The sequence below is a fragment of the Catharus ustulatus genome, chromosome 3 (assembly GCF_009819885.2).
Source record: "Catharus ustulatus isolate bCatUst1 chromosome 3, bCatUst1.pri.v2, whole genome shotgun sequence".
NCBI lineage: Eukaryota > Metazoa > Chordata > Aves > Passeriformes > Turdidae > Catharus > Catharus ustulatus.
The window spans coordinates 119,859,293-119,879,807 of NC_046223.1; the positions used below are offsets into that span (position 1 = coordinate 119,859,293).

General features: G+C 64.3%; 2 protein-coding genes and 2 non-coding genes across 4 annotated transcripts; 3 read left to right on the forward strand and 1 right to left on the reverse strand.

The window, feature by feature from the left end:
- The first annotated feature begins 305 nt into the window (after positions 1-305).
- Positions 306-469, forward strand: LOC116994834. The gene has a single exon (XR_004417585.1). It is a non-coding gene; the product is annotated as a U1 spliceosomal RNA (small nuclear RNA).
- Positions 470-1,054: 585 nt separating this feature from the next.
- Positions 1,055-9,610, forward strand: TMEM214 (transmembrane protein 214). The gene is made up of 18 exons (XM_033054493.2): positions 1,055-1,183; positions 1,424-2,093; positions 2,485-2,690; positions 3,931-4,081; positions 4,621-4,755; positions 4,875-4,957; positions 5,227-5,332; positions 5,609-5,690; positions 5,792-5,893; positions 5,996-6,137; positions 6,445-6,536; positions 6,668-6,716; positions 6,867-6,980; positions 7,195-7,312; positions 7,866-7,962; positions 8,145-8,313; positions 8,772-8,923; positions 9,126-9,610. The coding sequence occupies exons 1-18, from the start codon at positions 1,055-1,057 to the stop codon at positions 9,250-9,252; spliced, it is 2,724 nt and encodes a 907-aa protein (XP_032910384.1). The 3' UTR covers positions 9,253-9,610.
- Positions 1,222-1,385, reverse strand: LOC116994849. The gene has a single exon (XR_004417601.1). It is a non-coding gene; the product is annotated as a U1 spliceosomal RNA (small nuclear RNA).
- Positions 9,611-10,432: 822 nt separating the features above from the next.
- AGBL5 (AGBL carboxypeptidase 5) lies at positions 10,433-20,504 on the forward strand. The gene is made up of 13 exons (XM_033055793.2): positions 10,433-10,690; positions 11,127-11,298; positions 11,599-11,765; positions 12,401-12,578; positions 12,802-12,980; positions 13,840-14,383; positions 14,807-14,976; positions 16,035-16,170; positions 16,402-16,592; positions 17,463-17,668; positions 19,630-19,730; positions 19,926-19,972; positions 20,119-20,504. Exons 1-13 carry the CDS (start codon positions 10,494-10,496, stop codon positions 20,408-20,410), a joined length of 2,580 nt encoding a protein of 859 aa, XP_032911684.1. The 5' UTR covers positions 10,433-10,493; the 3' UTR covers positions 20,411-20,504.
- The last annotated feature ends 11 nt before the right edge of the window (positions 20,505-20,515 follow it).

Consider the following 20,515-nt stretch of genomic DNA (forward strand, 5'->3'; position numbering starts at 1 on the left):
CGGCTCCGCGGCACTCGGGGCTCCCGGCGCTGCCCGGGCCGGGCGAGTGCGGGGAGGGGCGGGGCCAGTCCGGAGGGGCGTGCCCATGCAAATGAGGCATCGCCCGCGGCATGCCGGGAATAAAAACCGCCCCCCAACAGCGCTGCCCTCGCGCGTCCGCGGGCGCTGCGCGGGCCGGGCCGGGCGGGTCGGGGCGCGGATTTGGGCCCGCTCGGGAGCGGCGCTTTCGGGGCTGGGCTCGGGGTGGCCGTGTGTTGTGGAGGCGTGCTGTGGGCAGGGTGTGGGGGGCTGTGGGGTGTGAGTTCATACTTACCTGGCAGGGGAGACACCATGATCAGGCAGGTGGTTTTCCCAGGGCGAGGCTCATCCCTTGCACTCCGGGTGTGCTGACCCCTGCGATTTCCCCAAATGCGGGAAACTCGACTGCATAATTTGTGGTAGTGGGGGACTGCGTTCGCGCTCTCCCCTCATTATCTGGTTAAAGGAAAGATATGAAGTATTTGCGGTGTCACTAGGAATGAGCAAACTCGTTATTGTTTCTGCCTTCTGATTCTTTGTTGCAGAGCGAGTTCGAGCGGAGTTTGCCCCTCCTGTCCAAGTGACCCCGCTGCGGGCACTGCTCGCCGTGTAATGACAGCACAGCGGACAGCCCGGCACTGCGAGGGACACGGGAGCCGTGGGATCGGGATCCGTGCGTGGGTGTGGGAGGCGATCCCCGCGGGGTCTGGGATTCTCCGGCAGGACGGGAAAGCAGCGAGGGCGCTCCGGTCGCGCTCTCGGTGCGCATTTCGGAATAGCCGGGGCTCAGGGGCACCCAGGCGCTCTCCCCGAAAAGGCGCTGCCGGGGCCCGGGAGACGTGTCCCTGCTCCCTGCAGGAATTGGCCAGCGGGTCCTAGACGGGGCGTCTGGACTGCTGCCTTGGAAGCCGGGCTGATCCCGGCCTGTCCCGCGCCGTGTCTGCAGGAGCACGGAAACACCCGGGTGGAACGGGGCGAGGAGGTGCCGGTCCCGCTCCGTGAGCCGTGTGTGGGTCACACCCCGCCGAGGCCGCGCATGCAACCAGGGAGACACGACAGCGACCTGCCCGGGACCGCAGAGCCGAGCGCCACGGGAGCAGAAAGACGCGATACATTTGCCGAAGAAGGAGTGACACACACCGGGATAGCTGTGGGCGAATTCACAGTAGCAGCTTTATTTAGTCTGTCTTTCAACGAGATGACCAGGGGAGAGCGCGAACGCAGTCCCCCACTACCACAAATTATGCAGTCGAGTTTCCCGCATTTGGGGAAATCGCAGGGGTCAGCACACCCGGAGTGCAAGGGATGAGCCTCGCCCTGGGAAAACCACCTGCCTGATCATGGTGTCTCCCCTGCCAGGTAAGTATGAACTCACACCCCACAGCCCCCCACACCCTGCCCACAGCACGCCTCCACAACACACGGCCACCCCGAGCCCAGCCCCGAAAGCGCCGCTCCCGAGCGGGCCCAAATCCGCGCCCCGACCCGCCCGGCCCGGCCCGCGCAGCGCCCGCGGACGCGCGAGGGCAGCGCTGTTGGGGGGCGGTTTTTATTCCCGGCATGCCGCGGGCGCTGCCTCATTTGCATGGGCACGCCCCTGCCTGGCTCACGGCACCGCCTCTGCCTGGACTGGGCGGTTCTGCAGGCGGCGACGCGAGGTCTGTGGCCCCGCCCCCGCCCCGTGGCCCCGCCCCCGTCGATGCGTCATCAGCGCAGCTCCCCCCGCCAGCCCCGCCCGCTGCCGCCATGGCGGGCGCTGCTCCCTCCGGGGGCGGGGCCGCTCCCCCGGTCACGTTTCCCGGCGAGGCGGGGCGGGGACGTGGCAGCCGGTGCTGGCTGCGCGTGTCCCGGGACGCAGCCAATCAGCGGCGGCGGCGCGCGCACGCGCGCTGGCCCCGCCCCGGCGCCGCCCCAGGCGCTCCGGGTCTCGATGGCGGCGGCGGGAGCGGCCACGGCCGGCGCCGGTGCCGGGCGGTGGGAAGTGGTGCGCAAGGGCCGGCGGGGCCCCGCGGGCGGCACCGGCAATCGCCGTGCCCTGGGAGAGGCCAATGGCGGTCGCGCTCTGCCCCTGCCCGGTGAGTGTCAGCGCCCGGGGCCCCCGGCGTGGCGGGAGGCGGTCCCGTGGCTCTGGGTCTGTGTCTGCCGGGTCTGGGGTCTCGCTGGGACGGGCGCGGTGCCCCGTGGGTCCCGGGGCGAGGAGGGCGGGTCTGGCGTGGGGCGGTGCCGTTCTCCAGTGGGTCCCGCCGGTCCCGGAGCGGTACCGGGCTGTCCGGGCTCGGTGATCGGTCCCGCGTGGGTGCAGCGGGGTCCGTGCGGGGCATTGGCCGTGTGCGCCCCATCCGTGCACACCGGGGGCACCGTGCGGCCACAGGCGGGGGTCGCGGTCTGCTCGTCGTGCCCTGATCCGTTCCCGTCCCTCGTGTCGCCGCTGCCCGTGGCACTCTGTCACCCTCTCCCTGTCCCCAGCTCCCATCGCCACCTCCAGCACCATCTTCCAGCTGGGCTTCGAGCGGCCGCTGCGGAAGCAGAACAAGGAGCAGGTGCCCCCGGCCGCGGCCCCCGAGCCGCCGCAGCGGAAGCAGCACCCGGGGAAGAGCGGGAAGAAACCCCCGGGGAGCGAGGCTGGAGCCAAACCGGGCAGGTGCCGCTCGCTGGAGGAAGCTCTGAAAGCCGTGAGTGTGCCCGGCTGGGTCCCAGCCCGCGGGACGGTGTTTGCAGCCCGTGATGGGAGAAGTGCCCTGTCCTGCTTCAGCCTCGCCATGTGGGCTCATCTCCCCGTGGGAGGCAGGAGACAGAGCGAGGGGAGGCGGCTGAAGGGGATCCCTGGTTCCCTTTGTCACCACCGCGTCTGGGAGGAACCCCAAGGAAGCCTCGTGATGGCTGGAGCCTCCTCCCTGTCTCCGTGGTGGGGCCCTGGGAGTCGCTCTCGTAGTTGCTGTGCTCTGGCTGGGTCTGCAGAACCTGTCTGAGTCTGTCTGGCCTGTCCTGACCCTGTCTGAGCGTGGAGGGTTCCAGAACTGGCCCAGGCGGGCTGTGTTGGGGTGGGCTGTCCCTGGGCTGGCAGGCATTGCTCACTCAGCTGCTCCCCTACCCCCGTGTGTTACACCCCCCTCATGCCTGGGGTCTCCACTGCTCTGGAATGAGGGGTTCCCCTCTGCATCCCCCTGCACTGGGCAGGGTTTCTCTCCATCCTTCAGCAGTTCTCCACATGCAGTGACGGGGGAGGCAGGGCAGCCCGAGCTGTCCCTGTGCTCGGTGGTGACAGACCCTTGTCAGGTCACTGGTGGGGTTTGGGGCAGGTTTCGTTTCCTGCTCTGGCACCAGCTGGTTTGTGTAGCATTCCTCTGGCAAGGCGGGGCTGAGGCAAGGTGCCCCAGGGCTCAGTGTGGCACTGGGAATCCACTCACAGGGGACACGGTCAGGCTCTCACAGAGTCTGAGCCTTGCAGCCAGCCCTGAGCAGCCCCACAGATAATCTGTGTGAAAAGCAGGGCATGAGCATGTCTGGGGAGCAGGAGAGGGGTGGGAGCTGCTGCTGCGTGCCTGGTTTGGTGCTGTGGGTTGTTTGTCAGGTGGGTTTGGCTGTTCACGGCTGTTTGGAGCACTCTGTGAACCAGCCATGGCTCGATCACCCAGGGCTTGTGCTTGCCAAGCTGCAGCTGTGGCCAGTCCTTGGTTTGTGCTGATGGTCTGATGGGCTCGCTGGCCGGGAGCTGGCTGCCCCAGGCAATGCTCTGGAGCTCTGGCAGCAGGGATTTTCCATGTGGGAATGGTCATGGTCTCAGAATGGAGGTGGAAGCATTTCCCTTCGTGCTCCGTGGCCCCTTAGGAGTCAGAGTTAAGTTTCTCCTTCCTGTGCTTTTTGCTCAGTTGTGTTCGTCCCGGGTTGAGTTTGTCTGTCTGTCCCTTCCAGCTGGACCTGGCGGATCTGCAGAAGGAGCTGGAGAAGAGCAAGAGTGTGTTCCCTGAGAATCCCTCGGTGTGGGTGAAGGACCTGGCTGGGTACCTCAACTACAAGCTGCAAGCGCCCAGGAGTGACCCTGTGCTGAGCCAGCACCCCCACGGTCCGTGTCCTGCTGCCACCGGGGGTGATGGGGGCTGTGGTACCCGAAACGGGGAGGATTTGCTGTTCTGGGCTGTCCCCACAGCTGCCTTCTCTTAGCACAAACAGTGAAACTGCCTGTAGAGTTGGCAAATCAGAGGCTTCTCCACAGGGATCCATGACCTGTGCCTGCTGCTGTGGAGTTTGGGAGTTCACTCCCAGCTATCCGCCCTCAGTGCTGGAGGGATGTTGGGGTAGGGTTTCCCTGTCCTGTGTGATCAGTTAGACCCCACTCACAATGAGAACCTCTCATTTTGGGTGGCGAGGGGAGGAGAACAAATTATCTTCTCCAGCCCCCTGTCCATCCCCCAGCAATCAGTGGGAAGCCATCCCTCAGGGCTGGATTAGCTGTCTGTGACACAGAGTCACCGGGGAGGAGGCCAGTGCTGCCCAGCTGCTGTGAGGGTGGGGCGCTCCCTGCGCCCACCTCACACTGGGCTGGTTCCTCAGCTGCTGGGGCTCTCCAGAGCAGGGTCTCACCAAACTCTCCCCTCTCTCCAGACTATCCGTACTGCCTGGTGAGCAAGGAGCTGAGGAGCATCATCCGCTCCCTGCTGGGGAAGGCGTCGGGCGTCCTGGAGCTCTTCTTTGACCACTGCATCTACACCATGCTGCAGGAGCTGGACAAGGCCTCAGGTCAGCACCCTGGGCTCCCTGCCCTCCCCTGCTGTCTGTGCCTCATTGCCTCTGAAAGCTCCTCGTGATTTCTCTGTGGAGGCCGTGGCTGAGCAGGACCTCCCTCCTCTCCATTCCAGGGGAGTCACTGCACGGGTACAGGATCTGCATCCAGGCACTCCTCCTGGACAGGCCCCGCATTGCCACCACCAACCTGGGCAAGGTGAGCTGGGCTGAGCTGGGTTTGTGGGTGCTGTACCCCTGGTGGTGCTGCGCCTCCGTCCCAGTGTATCTCACTGCATTCTGGTGTCCCCAGTGGGTTCTGCCTGCCCTTCCCAGCAGCCCTGGACCCCCGGAGCTGGGTTTGGGGTTCCCCCAGAATGGTTCCTGGCCTCACCTGGAGCTGTAGGTCCTTCCCAGGGGCCTGGCTGCTGGTCCCATGGCTCCAGGCTTGGTTGCAGCCCTTCCCAGCTGTGTCCTGTCCTCCCACAGTACCTGGAGGTGTTGCGCTCCCAGCAGAACCGGCCGGCGAAGTGCCTGACTGTCCTCTGGGCGCTGGGGCAGGCTGGGTTCAGTGACCTCCATGAGGGCCTGAAAGGTGAGAGCTGTGAGCAGAGGGGTGGGGTCCCCTCCTGGGGCTGCCAGTGCACCTCCTCTCCTGCTGGTGGTTCTGCTTAGGGTGGGACAAGGTTGGGATCCCGAGAAGAGCCGTGCTGCCTGGAAGGACTGGGAGCGTGCCGCTCCACTCTTCTGCAGTGCAGCTGCCCTGAAGCCCTTCCCCAGGGATCTGCCTGCCTGTCCCGGGGTGGTTTGTGTGCTGGGTTGTCTCGGTGCAGGGAGAGCCCAGCCAGACCCCTCCTGCCTCTCCCTGCAGTGTGGCTTGGCGTCATGCTCCCCGTGCTCGGCATCAAGTCCCTCTCGCCCTACGCCGTTTCCTACCTGGACCGGCTCCTGATGTGAGTGCCCCCCTGTGTCCCCCTGCTGCCAGGGGCCCGGGGCTCTGCAGCTGGCACTGCCCCATGCCAAACCCACAGCAGCTCAGGGCTCTGTTCTGCAGGATGCACCCCAACCTCACCAAAGGCTTCGGCATGATCGGCCCCAAGGACTTCTTCCCCCTCCTGGACTTCACCTTCATGCCCAACAACTCGCTGTCCCCCAGGTACACTGCTCCACCCAGGCATGCTGTGCCACGGGGCAGGCCCCCAGGGCCCCCTTGTGCCGCCCTGGTGCCCGCTGCCCTCACAGCCTCGCCTCTCCCCAGCCTGCAGGAGCAGCTGCGGCGCCTCTACCCCCGCCTGAAGGTGCTGGCGTTCGGCGCCCGGCCCGAGGCGGCCCTGCACACCTACTTCCCCTCCTTCCTCTCCCGAGCCACGCCCGCCTGCCCACCTGCCATGAAGAAGGAGGTGAGCCTGCAGGGGGCACGGGCTGGGTTTGGTGGTCCCATGGAGCAGTGGCAGGATGGACGTGTGCTGTCACAGGGATGGTGATGGCAGGGGAGGGGTCCTTCTGCTCCGAGGGGATGGGAGTCATCAAATCATGGACTGGTTTGGGTAGGAAGGACACTTGAAGACCGTCCAGTTCCACCCTCCTCTGTGGGCAGGGGTGCTGCAGCTCTGTTGGTGCCTCAGGAGCTGGCTGGCTGTGCCAGGGTACAGCCTGGCATACTGGGGAGGAAATCTCATGTAATGCCCTGCTGTGCCCCCTCCCCAGCTTCTGACCTCCATGAGCCAGTGCCTGAGCCTGGACCCACTGAGCTTCAGCGTCTGGAGGCAGCTCTACACCAAACACCTAGCTCAGTCCAGGTCAGTCCAGACTGTGGCTCCAGGGAGGGCCAGTGCTCACCTACAGAACCTTTGGGACACCTAAATTCCTTCTGGGAGCTCCTGACCAACCAAACCTGTGTTCTCCTTCTCCCCTTCTCTCCTTCTCTCAGTTTGCTGCTGAACCACCTCCTGGAGTCCTGGGAGAGCAGCAGCAAGAAGGTAGGGGAGAACTGTGGGGTGGGGTGGAAGAGTGTCCCTGTGCTCCTGTGAGAGCTTTCCTGAGCTGGCAGTGTCCCCATGGCACCTGTGGTGGCCCTCCTGGTGCTGTGGGGACCAGGGGCTCCTGACACAGCTCCTGCTGTCCCCAAGGTGCATCAGTCACTGCAGGAAACGGTTCGCTCCTTCAAAGTGACAAATGAGGAGCTGGCAGCCAGGGGGACTGCAGGGGACCAGGACGTGGCTGCCTGTGACACTGCCTGCAAGGTGAGGGACAGCAGATCTCAGCTCCGTGCTGGGGCTCTGGTCAGCCCCTGCTGCTGCTGGCAGGGACACGCTGGGGACAGATGTGCTGGTCACTGTCCAACCCCCAGCTGCTCAGCAGATGTCTCTGTCCTGGCTGGGAGCCGGGGCTGTGCTGGGGCCTCCCCGGTGTCAGGGCCCTGCGGTGACAGTGACAGGGCCGTGTCCTCCCCCCCAGGAGCTGCTGCACAAGATGAAGGGCCGGGGCTTCCCCTGGTCACGCCTGCTGCTCGTCCTGCTGGTGTTCGCTGCTGGCTTCTTCCTGCACGACGTGCAGACACACGGCTCCTTCCAGGGTACGGTGGGAACTCACAGAACAACCCAGCTCACAGAAATCCTCTGGGAGCATCAGGCACCCCCAGCCCTGACAAGGCCACCACTGTCCCATGTCCCCACAAGTGCCACATTCACTTTTAAATCCCCCAAGGGATGGAAACCCCACCACTGCCCTGGGCAGTCTGGACAGCCCTTTCCATGAAGAAACTGGTTTTTATTTGTAACCCAAACCTTCCCAGGATTGAGGCTTTTTCCCCTTGCTTCCCTCTCTGGGATCACTCCTGTGGCTGTCCCCTGAGTTAGCCCCTCCATGTCCCTGCCTCTGTCCTGTGGCTGCTGTGACAGTGGGGTCTGTCCAGCTGGGGGGATCCTGGGGGATGCAGGCACTGCAGGCAGACCCTGCCTGTCCCCTTTGGGAGGGTCTCCTCAGGGGGTTCTGTCTGTCTGTCCCCTCCTGGAGCATCACCCGAGGGGTTCAGCACACCTTGTGTGTCCCCACAGCGTCCTTGGGGACAGACAGACGCGTGTCCCCGCGGCCAGGGGTCACTCAAGGATCACACTTGTCTCTTGCAGCCTCATCTTCTGCTCGGCTGCTCCGCTCCTCGGGCGTCCTGCCCGCCTCCCAGCTGGCCTGGCAGAAGGTGTCCCTTGGCTGCCTGGAGGGGTACAGGTCTGTGTCACCAGCGTGGCTGTGAGGCTGTTGTGAGGGCTCGGGAGGGAGCTGGGAGCGCTGTCAGCTCAGACTGGAGCTGTCCCCCATCACCCTGTGGTGGCAGCTCCGTGCCCACATGCTCTGTGGGGCAGCCGTGGTGCCTGGTCCAGCACTGCCCTCATGCAGGGACTCCCTTGCAGGTGGCTGGAGCACAGCCTGGCCCACCACGGTTCCGCGGCTCTGTCCGTCCTGTGGCCGCAGCTGGAGCTGCTCTGGAAAGCCAGTGGGGAGATGGCCCGGGATGTGTCCCAGCAGTGCTGCTCCCTGCTCTCCTGGCTCCGTGGCAACCTGCCCTGGCTCAGTGACTGGGTGAGTGGGGGCTCCCAGGGCTGGAGGGGACAAGGAGTGCCACTGGGGGGCTTGTGGGACTGGGAAACCTGTCAGGGGGATGTGTTTGCCACTGCTGCTGGCAGGAGCTGCCATTGTTGGGGTTCTGGGGAGGGGACAGCCCCATGGCATCTCTGATGTCATCTGTCCTGTGGCTCCAGCCTGCTCCAGCTGTTTCCAGTGACTGGAAAGGAGAAGGCTCAGAAAACTCCCTGGTGCTCCAGAAGCAGCATTTTGGTGGCAGTGGGGTGACATCAGTGCCTCACAGAGTGTGGGTACCCTGAATGCTGGAGAAGAGGGAATGTGGGGAGAGCTCAAGGATGCTGGAGAAGAGGGTGGGTGAGATGGGACCCTCATGGGTAGCCAGGACTGCAGACTGTCTGTGCCCAGAGCTGCTCCAGGGGTTGGTGTTCACCCCACGCCGTGTCTCTGCTCCACAGCTCCAGAACCGGCTCCCCGAGGCGCTGCTGCACTTCGCCGAGTGCGTGCGGGAGCTGCTGCTGTTCCTGCTGCGGAGCTGCCTGCTGCCCCTGCTGCAGGGCCTGGCTGCAGTGCTGCAGCGGGGCTGGCAGAGCTGCCTCGACTCCTGCAAGTGAGCAGCCCCTGCTCCCCCTCCTCGAGCTCTGCTCCCCCCGGGGGCCCAGCCCTCGGTGCTGCAGTTGTCTGTCCCTGTCCTGTCCCCAGTCCTGCCCTGCAGACCCAGCACCAGTGGCCCAGGGGGCTCCTGTGTCCCCATGTCATTCATCCTTCCTGCCTGTGATCCCCCCTGTGATCCCTTGTCCTTGCTTTTCCAGTGGGGATGTGACGTGGGAGTGCGTGAGGGACCACTTGATGAGCTTCACCTATTCCTTGTGGATTTACCTGCAAAATGCAACCCTGGCCCTGAAAAACTGGGCCCTGGCCATGATTTCTGGACACTGAGCCACTCTCTGGAGGTCACACCGTGTCCCAGTGTTCTAGCTGCCGAGGAATATCCGGAGTGCAGCAGGACGCGGGACAGAGGCGTCAAGGGCAATGCCCACAGGAACTTTGGGTCAAATCGGGGCTTTTGGGGAGGTTTATTTTTCTGAGGGGCCGGGGAGACACACGTCCAGGTTTTTCCACACTCGGTGACTGGTTTGGTTTTCCCTGTCTCACTGTCCCTGGGTGGGTGATCCCCATCCCCTTGTGGTTTGCCTGTTTACAGGATCGGGGGTGGACACCTGGAGCCCCTCACCTTCCCACCCCTTCCCACCAATGAATGAACTGATTTATTTTATTATTTTTTCCTTACAATTGCTCTACGTGCTTTATATTTCTTCCTCGTTGAAGGTGGCTGTGCATGGTGGGGGGGAAGGGGCTGTTCAGATCCCCCTGCACTCTCCTTCCATCTCCCGTGTCCGGTCACACCCCCTATGTCCAGTCCTACACCCCTTTCCATTCACCCCCCTGTGTCCATTCACACCATTGTCCATCACTCCCCATGTCCGGTCACACTGCTGTCCATGACACCCAGTGTCTGGTCACACCCCTGTCCATCATCCCCCGTGTCTGGTCACACCCGTGTCCATTCACCCCTCGTGTCCGGTCACCCCCCCGTGTCCGGTTGCACCCCTGTCCATTCACACCCAGTGTCCTGTCACACCCCAGTGTCCGGTCACCCCCAGTGTCCACCCCGCCCTGTGTCTGGTCACACCCTTGTCCGGTCACCCCCCCGTGTCCGGTCACCCCCAGTGTCCAGTCACCCCCCTGTCCGGTCACCCCCAGTGTCCGGTCGCACCCCTGTCCATTCACACCCAGTGTCCTGTCACACCCCAGTGTCCGGTCACCCCCAGTGTCCATCACCCCTCGTGTCCGGTCACACCCCTGTCCATCACCCCCCGTGTCCGGTCACACCTCTGGGGTCGCTGCCGGCGCGAAACCCAGCGAGGGGCGTGGCCAGTGCCACGAAGGGGCGTGGTCATGACCATGGAGGGGCGTGGCCTGCTCAGCGGGAGGGAGGGGCGTGGTCGAGAGGAGCGGCGGCCCAGAGCCGCTGCGGCCGTTGCCGAGCGGCAGCCAATGGGCGGGCGCGTTGCTGGGAGGTGGCAGCCAATGGCCGCGCGCGTTGCTGTTGCCGGGCGGCCCGTACCGGCCGTCCCGCGGCCGTCGCGGGGCGATGCCGGTCCCGGCCCTGCCGGGCCATGGAGATCCGCTGCGGGGGTCTCCTCTTCAGCTCCCGCTTCGACTCGGGGAACCTGGCACACGTAGAACAGGTGCGGCCTACAGAGCCGGGGAGCGGCCCCGCCGCCCGCGCCAGCGCTCTCCCCGCCGCCGACTACGAGTTCAACGTGTGGACGCGGCCCGACTGCGCCCACACCGAGTATGAGAACGGCAACAGGTACCGGTGTGGGGGAGAGCGGGAAGGAGCGGCTGGTAGCGGGCGGGGGGGCCGGGGTCCGGATGGATTCGCTCGGGAGAGGCTCTGGCGGCGCCCCGGGAGCGGCCGGTGCGGTGTGGAGCTGGCGCTGGAGGAGGGGCGGTGGGGCTGGGGCAGCCGCTGCTGATAGAGGTGTCCCGGGAGGGGGTTCGGGGCGGGGCTGTGCCCTCCCTGGGGGTCTGACAGGCTCTGGAGGGATTGGGTGGGGGTCTGGGGAGAGGGGCTGGGCAGGCAGCGGGGTTGGAGGTGCCCTGGGAGGGGGGTTCAGGCGGTGTGGTTCCCCCGGCGGGGCTCTGACAGGCTCTCGGTGGGGCCGGGAGGGTGCCAGGGACACCGGAGAGAGCTCGGGGAGCCGCGGGCAGGGGCTGAGGCGGCGCCGCTCCCCCTCCCTCCGCAGGTCCTGGTTCTACTTCAGCGTGCGGGGGGGCGCCCCGGGGAAGCTGATCAAGCTGCACATCCTGAACATGAACAAGCAGAGCCGGCTGTACGCGCAGGGCATGACCCCCTTCGTGCGCACCCTGCCCGTGCGCCCGCGCTGGGAGCGCATCCGGCAGCGGCCCAGCTTCCAGGTGAGAGCCCACAGTGCTCTGTGCCAGCGGACCCTGTGCTCGGGGCAAGGGCAGCTCTGGGGGCACAGCCACGCTTTGCTTCCTGCGCTGGGGTGAGCCCCAGGCCCTGCTGAGTTGGTGGAGCAGCTGGGTTGTTCCTGGCATCTCCAAGGGAGGGGTAGGAGCAGCTGCTGTGCCATGGGGATATCCAAGGGCTATGGGCACCCGCAGTGGGGTGGGGGCCAGAGGAGAGCAGCAGGGGCTGTGCAAGGCGGGCTGTGCCCCTGAGCCCGTGCCCAGCCCTCTCCATGTCCGTGGCAGGTGGTGGAGACGCAGTTCGTGCTGTCCTTCGTGCACCGCTTCCTGGAGTGCCGCGGGGCCACCACCTACTTTGCCTTCTGTTATCCCTTCTCCTACACTGAGTGCCAGGACATGCTGGCACAGCTGGATGGCCGCTTCCAGGACTGCAGGCACATGTCCCCCAGCAGGTGTGCCTCCTACTTCTTCCTTCCTGGCTTTTGTCCTGCCTGCTAGCCCTCACCCCTTTCCTGGTCTGTGCCTGCTTGGCTTTTTTGCCCTGGGGAAGCTCTGTCTGCAGCAGGAGGGTCTCTGTGCCCTCCCCATAGCTGCCTAGCCCATGCTTCTCTGTGCCCCAGCTCTGCACACGCAGTGGCCACAGCTTGCCCTGAGCTACCTACAGGGTTCCAGAGGATCCCTTGTTGTTCTGGAGCCCCATCCCTCCTGCCAGAACAGATTACCTCCCCGGTAGGATGAATCCCTCAGTGCCTTGTCCCTCCTGCTGGGATGCATTATCTCCCCATGGGATGACCTGACCTTCTGCACCAGGTCTGTCTGTGCACGAGCTGATCCCCCATGGCTGGAGGGTTGAGCAGTGCAAACCCCAGCTCTGGGCCCCCCTCCTCACCCCGAAGGAACAGCTGCTCATGTTCCCAGCAGGCTCTGAGCATATCCAGCAGCAAACAGCCCAGATGTGGGGGTGGTCCCTGTGGGGCTGGGGCTGCTCAGTTCCTGGGGTGCAGAGTACAGGCTGTGAGTACATTCCTGACCCAGCTGGGAGCTCTCTCGCTTCTGGGGCTGGCTGAGATCCCTTCTCACCCCACAGCCCCCTTGACTCAGTCTACTACCACCGGGAGCTGCTGTGCCACTCTCTGGACAAGCTGCGTGTGGACCTGCTGACCATCACCTCCTGCCATGGCATGCAGGAGAAGCGGGAGCCCCGGCTGGACAAGCTTTTCCCAGACACCAGCACACCCCGGCCTCGCTGCTTCACGGGAAAGAGGGTGAGAGACCTCACCAGCCTCAGGGGGATGGGGGGCCAGCAGCCCCCGTGGTGGCTAGTGTTGTCACCTTACTGCAGCCCCCGTGTCTGTGCCCAGAATGGCACCATGCCCCGAGGGCTGGAGCATTTGGGCAGAGTTTGTGGAGCAAAGTGTGAGACCCTTTGCTATTGCAGTACCCTGAGGCAGGCAGGACACCCCCCTCACCCCGTCCATTTGTCCCCAGGTGTTTTTCCTCAGCAGCAGAGTCCACCCGGGAGAAACCCCTTCCAGCTTTGTCTTCAACGGCTTCCTGGACTTCATCCTGCGGGAGGAGGATCCCCGGGCCCAGATGCTGCGGCGGATGTTCGTCTTCAAGCTCATCCCCATGCTGAACCCTGACGGGGTGGCACGGGGCCACTACCGGTGAGCGTGGGGCCCAGCTGGGCCCTCCTGGCTGGGAGCCTGCTCTGTGTTTCATGGAATCATTTGGGTTGGAAAAGTCCTCTGAGACCGCTGAGTCCAACCATTCCCCCAAGAAAAAGAAGCAGAAACCATTTATTTGAATTTTGGCTGATAGATGTTAGCAGAAGGTGAGTGTCCTTCACTTACAGGTGTAGATATGGAAAAGGCTGTGAGTTTGCTGAAGAAAGGATCTCAGGAAGCTGATTCTGTGATTTTTGTAAAATTTATAAAAACCACAGAATCCTGGATTCACTTGGGTTGGAAAAGCCCTGTGAGCCCATTAAGGCCAGCCATCCCCAGCACTGCCCCATGTCCCCAAGTGCATCCACGGGGCTTTTAAATCCCTTCAGGGTTGGGGAATCCACCCCTGCTCTAGGCAGCTGTGCCAGGGATGGACAGCCCTTTCCATGAAGAAAATGTTCCCAATATCCAACCTAAACCTTCCCTGTTCAACTTGAGGCTGTTCCCTCTGTCCTGTCCCTTGTTCTCTGGGAGCAGAACCCAGCCCTCCCACATGGCTCCATCCTCCTGTCAGGGAGTTGCAGGAAGTGACAAGGGTTCCCCCTGAGCCTCCTTTTCTCCAGGCTGAGCCCTTCCAGCTCCCTCTGCTTTTCCTGGTGCTCCAGCCCCTTCCCCAGCTCGGTTGCTGTCTCTGGGGGGGATCGTGCAGGGCTCTGCCACACTGTGCAGCGCCAGTGCTCTGGCGTTGGTTTAGCCATTGCACTCCAGGACAGAGCCCAAAGCCCTTGGCGTTCCAAGGTGAGCTCAGCTCTGCTGGGGCTCCCTGGGAGGCGCTCACAGCTCTGCTCTCTCCCTGCAGAACTGACTCGCGCGGGGTGAACCTGAACCGGCAGTACCTGCACCCCGACGCCGAGCTGCACCCCGCCGTGTACGGGGCCAAAGCCGTCCTGCTCTACCACCACATCCACAGCCGCGTCCTGCCCGGCGCTCCGGACTGGAGGACGTTTGTCTCCCCGCTCAGCACCAGCTCACTGAGCGTAAAATCTCCCAACTGTCCCGTCCCAGCCATGGAGGCCACGTTATCAGAGCTGGACAAAACCAACAACCTCCGCAACTCCCCCGGCGCCTGGCGTGCCAGCACCCGCTCGTGCCTGGCCCAGGGTGCCCAGCTGTCAGACAGCTCAGAGCGAGCCAGCTGGATCCTGCCATCGAGCCACACCACCGAGCACTGTGAGGAGGGGCCGTGGGCGCCTCCCCCAGCCCCTGTCCCCAAAGCTGCTGAGCCCCCAGAGCCCATTGCACCCCGGGACAGCGGCCTGGCTTACTACGTGGACCTGCACGGCCACGCGTCCAAGCGCGGCTGCTTCATGTACGGCAACAGCTTCAGCGACGAGAACGACCAGGTGAGGGCACAGCCAACACCCAGGGCTGCTGCTGCAGCTGCTGGCACACTCCTGCTGCTCTGCCCACTACCCAGGGCCCACAGTGCTCCCACTGCTGTGAGGGGGGCATGGAATCCCTGTCACAGTTCCTTCCTTTTCCTTCTCCTTTCCTTCCTCCTCCTTTCTTCTTCTTCTTCCTCTCTCTCCTCCCCCAGCCTGGTGACTGGGGTAGCAGGAGGTCTCAGATTGCCCCTGGGAGTTGTCAGGGTGTCCTCCCAGCTGTCTGTCAGGAAAGCCCGTTTGGAGTTGGGCAGGGGGTGGGCAGCATGCCCTGGGCACAGCTGGAACTTGTGAGACCCTGGAACTGTGGGCAGAGCGGGCACTGGTCCCATTGGAGCAGGATGGACAGCCAAGGTCACCCCTGTTGCTCCCTGCACTCTGCAGGTGGAGAACATGCTGTTCCCCAAACTCATCTCCCTGAACTCCCCTCACTTTGACTTCATGGGCTGTAACTTCTCGGAGAAGAACATGTACGCGCGGGACAAGCGGGACGGGCAGTCCAAGGAGGGCAGCGGGCGTGTGGCTGTCTACAAGGCCCTGGGCATCATCCACAGGTAGGGCAGCACCTGGGCCATCCTGGGGGCACCAGGTGCTTGTGCTGGGCGTTGGGGGGTGCTGGACAAATGGGGAACCAGTTGTGTGGGACAGATGTGTCCTGTGGCCCCAGGGCAGGTCAGCAGAGCTGGGCCTGGCTGTGCCCTGGGTGCTGTTGTGTTCCTGAGACAGGCTCAGCCAGGCTCCTTTCCATCTCCTTCCTTCCCATCCCTCCTGCAGCTGCTCTGGCTCTTCTTCCTGCTCTTGCACAGCTTTCTGAGGGGAATTCTCCTTTTTCCTGGGTGTTCCTCTCTATATTGAGCTGTAATAGAGTTGCAGTGGGCACAGTGGGCTGTGTGTGAGATTGCAGCCTCACCCATCAGTGATCCCGTCAGCTGGAGATACCTGTGATCCACTCCTCTCCCACGTGGGATGGGATATTCCTGGCCTGTTCCTGTGCTGGGAACATACTGTGGGTTGAGGCACACAGACTGGGGGTTCTCTCCATTTCCTCAGCACTTGCTGTGTGCTCAGCTGCTGCTGTGGGACAGGTGGGAGCCATCCCAACTGGCAGCTCCTAGCCCCCTTCTCCATCCCTCCTCCTCCTGGAGGACGTGCTCCAAGGCACCTTGAGGGTCAGGGGGAGGCTGTAGCTGCCCTTTCCCTGGATTGTTGGTGTTGACATCAGATAATTCCCTTTTGCTCCCCATCAGGGATCCCCCCATTCCTCATCACCTTCCAGAGGTGAGCGAGAGGTCTCCTCACAGGACCTTGGCACTTTGGGTGCCACCCTCAGGGTCCCAGACATCCGTCCTGAATTCCCATCATGCTGATCTCTGGTACACCCATGCATCCCCTCACAGGCCATGGGCAGTTCCTGCTGTCCTCCAAACCCTGCCACTTACCCTGCACTTCTGTGTCCTTTGGAGCAGGACCCCCTCCTGGTGCAGTGGGACAATGGGACCCCCTTCCCGGTGCCCTGAATCTGCTGAAGTGGCTCTCCCAGGGGAATGGTGTGGGATAACCCCTGCCCTGCTGTGGGTTTGTGGGGTAACAGGGGCTCCCTCGTGCCCCACAGCTACACCCTGGAGTGCAACTACAACACGGGGCGCTCTGTGAACAGCATCCCGGGGGCCTGCCACGACAACGGCCGTGCCAGCCCCCCGCCGCCGCCCGCCTTCCCCTCCCGCTACACCGTGGAGCTCTTTGAGCAGGTACAGGGGAGCCTGCGGGGGGAATGAAAGCCAGGGGGTGGGTGGGGTTTGGGGCTGGGCTGCTTTCCTCCGCTTGCTTTGCTGTCCCAGGCTCTAGAGAGCTGCCCCACTCCTTGGCATTCTCCCTTCCTGGAGTCTCCCCCCTTCTGCTGGTGGCTTCCTCTCCCTGTGACCCCTTCAGTTCTGCTCCTCTCCCCTGGTGCCCCGCTCACGGTGCCCTGTCCCGGGCAGGTGGGCCGGGCGGTGGCGGTGGCGGCCCTGGACATGGCCGACTGCAACCCCTGGCCGCGGATCGTGCTGTCGGAGCACGCCTGCCTGGGCAACCTGCGCGCCTGGATGCTGAAACACGTGCGGGGGCTGCGCGGCACCGGCGGGGGCCCGCGGAGGAGAGGAGGTGCCAGGACCCCCCCCAGGAGCTCCACGTAAGGGCCGGCTGGGGCGAGCGTGGGAGCTGCAGGATAACGGCACTTAGAGATGATAAATGTCCCCAAGTGAGTCACCTGCCAGGGTCACCTGCCCTGGCCCTAGCCCTTCCAAGCTCCGGGAACTGCAGTTGTCAGTCCTGCTCTGAGCCATTGGCAGAGAAAGGGCAGAGAGTGAACTGGTTGGGATTTGCCTGCCCCACTAATCTGGGAGGTCTGTCCTGCTTCATCTCCAGCGCTGGACTGGGATGGGAGAGGTTGAGGGAGCTGGGAGGGTCAGCCTGAAGAAGAGGAAGCTTGTGGGGTTCCTCTCCACAGCTCCCAGGGTGGAGCCAGGTGGGGTTTGGGCTCTGCTCTCAGGGAACAAGGAACAAGGGACAGGACCAGAGGGAACAGCCTCCAGTTGTGCCAGGGGAGGTTCGGGTTGGATATTGGGAAGAATTTCCTCATGGAAAGCACTGCCCAGTGCTGCCCAGGGCAGGGGTGGAGTCCCCATCCCTGGAGGGATTTCAGAGCCATGGAGATGTGGCACTTGGGGACATGGGTTGGTGGTGCCTTGGCAGTGCTGGGGAAGGGTTGGACACGATGGTGTCTGAGGCCTTTTCCAAACTCAGCAATTCAGTGATTTGGGACTGGGGGTGAGGGAACCCTGAGACAGCGCTGTTGGGACAGCAATGTACAGGGCACTGGGGCTGCACCTTTCAGGGACAGTCGTGGTGCCATCCTTGTCCCCAGCTGAGGAGAAGTCCAGAGCTCTGCCAGAGGTGGTGCTGCAGCTGGTCAGCACCTCAGGGGCTGTGATGGTGGGCAGAGGGTGCAGAGGGAGCCCCCCTCACCATGCTGGGCTGACCCCATCTCTCCCCCCTCCAGTGGGCTGCCCTCCTCGGCCTCTGACCACACACTGGCCCGTGCCAGGAGCTTCAGCAACGGCACCAGTGGGAGCGGGGGCAGCCAGCAGGACTCCCCTCGGATCCGAGCCTCCCCCAGCTTCACCTTCGGCAGCCCCAGGCCCTCGGCTGCGGCCGTGGCCTCCCAGAGCCCCCCGAGCGGCAGCAGAGCCCCAGTCCTGGGCAGAGGTAAGCCAGGCTGGGCACCCCTTGCACGGCTGCTGCGGCGCCTGTCCGGCTGCTGGGCAGGACCACAGCCCTGAGGGAGGTCAGCACGGCGTGTCCTGGGCTCGGACACAGCGACAGGGGGTGTGGAACAGGGAGTGTGAGGGGCCCCCGTCCCCACAGGAGGGTCCTGGGCAGGGTCAGGGCTGGCACTGCACAGCAAGACCTGCAGTTTTACAGCCCTGCTCCTGCTGAGCTCCTGCTCCACGGCCCTTCAGCCTGGCTGGGCAGGAGCTGCTGCTGCTCCACTGGGATGAGGGGGATGCCCCCACTCCAGGGCCGGGCCCAGAGGGATTCTGTAGAAGCCAGCACAGAAAACCTTTGCTTAACTTCCCACTGTTTCCAAGCATTCCTGAGACCAGCAGGGACACACCAACGTGCCTTTCCCCTCTTTAGGCACTGGCTGGGCAACAGGGGGTTGTGACCGGTGGCTGTGGTGAGGTGAGCTGGCAGGGGCCACCAGGGGGTTTCCAACATCTGGTGGGGGCTGATGTGCCCTGGCTATGCCCCCGATGCTGGCACTGCCACCATGGGGCAGGGCTCAGGCTGTGGGGGCAGACAGTGGCAGGGGAAGCCCTGTGCTCCCATCGACTGTGGGGCTCAGCCCTGGGGGCACCGTGCTCCAAAGCCTCCCAGTCCCCAGGCTGGGGGTGCGAGCCAGGGGCCGGTGCCTGGGCGTGCCTGAAGCTGTGCTTGTGTTGTTGACCTCTGCATTCCTGTGGTATCTGTTGTGTTGTCCTCGGGGTTTGCTGCCCAGCCCTCTGTCATGACTGTGTCTTGTCTGCCATGAGAACATGGTGGGGAGGAAATAAAAGGCTGATGTTCTCATGGGCACGTTGTTCCGTCTGTTCCTTTGGCTGGGCCCACCTGGAGCAAGCCCTGGCCCCACCCCTGGCTGAAGGGACTGGGGACACTTGGGGGCATGAGCAGGAACAGACTGTGAGAGTCAGCAGGGCAGAGCCTGGTCCGTGGTGTCCCCAGGATCTCCTGCCTCCCTGGCCTGTGATCCCCACTGGCAGCACAGTGACCAGCAGTGAGAGCCCCCTGGGCCACCCTCACGTACCTGGCACTGGGACCAGGGCCTGGCTCTTCCTCCCCTACCCTGGCATCATCTTGACCTGCTTCCTGCCTGGCTCCTCCAGACCTCCCTGCTCCAGCTGCTCTCCCACCACCTCCTCCCACCGCTCTCCACCCAGGAGGGGCCCAGCACTGTCAGCACCACTGTTTGCACAGGGCCCAGGGATGCTCTGAGCCCTGGCTGTGGCCCTCACGCTGGCTGTGCCACCCCAGCCTCTGCCCTCCCCAGGCAGTGGGCAAGGAGCTGAGTGCACCTGGAGGTGTGACAGGGTGGGGGCAGGATGGCATAGTGTGAAGACCTTGTTGCCCTGGTCTTGTCCTACCTTCTCCTTTTCCCTCATGTCCTACTCCAGCCTGGGGAGCCCAGAGCTGTGTTCATGGTGGGGTGAGGGTGTCTCTGCCAGAGCCCCAGTGACACCCTTCCCAAACACCTTCCTTTTTCCCCCCAGCTCCCCTGGCTGAGCAGATGCTCCATGTTCCAGGCCCCATCCTGGTTCAGGGGGCAAGGCTGTACTCCCAGCTCCTCATGCCTGGCTAAACCTGTGCCATGGGAAGCCAAGCCAGGAACGTGGCTGGAGCTGGTGCCAACGATGTGCAGAAGCACACAGCACAGCTGGGGCACAGCCTGCTGCACTGGCAGCACAAGCTGGGGTTGAGCTTTGTGCCCACCACATCCTCCTGCCACTCCTGGGACAACCCCTCAGTGTGGGGCTGTGCAGAGGGGCCTGGCCCTGGCCACTGTGTCACTGTGCCAGCGTGCCCCACGCTGGGCAGCTGGTGACTCCCCCGTGGCACTGAGCCCCTCGCCAGCACGGGCTGAGCTGAGCTGTGTCTCCTCTGTCACACAGGGACTCTGCCCAAGGGCACCCAGGCAGCACTGAGCACTGGCCACGGACCACGGCAGGCGCAGCGAGGCACGGGAGAGCTCCAGGATGTGCCACCTCTGCAGGTACCAGCGGCAGGGAGGGGAGCTGGGGGTGCAGCAAGGCCTGTGCCCAGGGAAGGGGCTGCCCATGGCTCTGGGAGCCCCCCCCCCCCCCCCACCTCTGGACAGATATTTCTGTCCCACACACCTTTCCTCAAGACATGGGGAAACCCCAGGGACAAAGAGCTGGCACTGATCCTCGTGCTCCCTCTCCCACAGGTTCTCCCGATGAAGCTGAATGCCCGGAGAGCCCCAGAAAGGCCGGGGTAGGTGCTGCTGCCAGCTGCAGTGTGGGGTCATCTCAGAGCCCCCAGAGCAAAGGCCCTGCCAGGCAGGGACAGCTGGGTGACCAGACACCCCGGGCAGGAGCTGGGAGCATCGTGCCCCACTGACACTGCTCTCTGTCCCACAGGGCTCTGCCTAGAGGCCCCCGTGCCCCCCACAAGGGTGCTGAGCACCGAGGGACCCATCCTGTGCTGGGGCAGACGCCTGGACCCCCAGCTACAGCCCCGTCGTACCGGGGACCTGCGGCACGGGCAAGGGTCTTCCGGCCCTGCTCTGCCCCGTGGCGGCAGCACCTGGGCAAGGGCGCTGTCCTTGTGGCCCCCCTGTCCCTGCCCACGCCGCTGGCCTCCACCACAGCACCCGAGCACCGATCCCACCTTACCCAGCTCCTGCCGACAGCTCCTCTCCTCCTGCGCTGAGCCCCCGCCCGGCCCTGCTGCGGGGCTCCCGTGCGCCCACCCCAACCCCGCTCCTCCCCGCGGGCCCGGAGGAGGGGCCCGGCCCGACGGGCAGTTTATGACGCC

Coding starts and splice junctions, on each gene's coding strand:
- TMEM214 (XM_033054493.2), top strand. CDS start 1,055: ATGCAACCAGGGAGACACGACAGCGACCTGCCCGGGACCGCAGAGCCG. Junction 4,082..4,620: donor GCTGAGCCAGCACCCCCACG/GTCCGTGTCCTG, acceptor CCCTCTCTCCAG/ACTATCCGTACTGCCTGGTG. Junction 6,537..6,667: donor AAACACCTAGCTCAGTCCAG/GTCAGTCCAGAC, acceptor TCCTTCTCTCAG/TTTGCTGCTGAACCACCTCC.
- AGBL5 (XM_033055793.2), top strand. CDS start 10,494: ATGGAGATCCGCTGCGGGGGTCTCCTCTTCAGCTCCCGCTTCGACTCG. Junction 16,593..17,462: donor ACCCCCCCCAGGAGCTCCAC/GTAAGGGCCGGC, acceptor TCCCCCCTCCAG/TGGGCTGCCCTCCTCGGCCT. Junction 19,731..19,925: donor AGGATGTGCCACCTCTGCAG/GTACCAGCGGCA, acceptor CCTCTCCCACAG/GTTCTCCCGATGAAGCTGAA.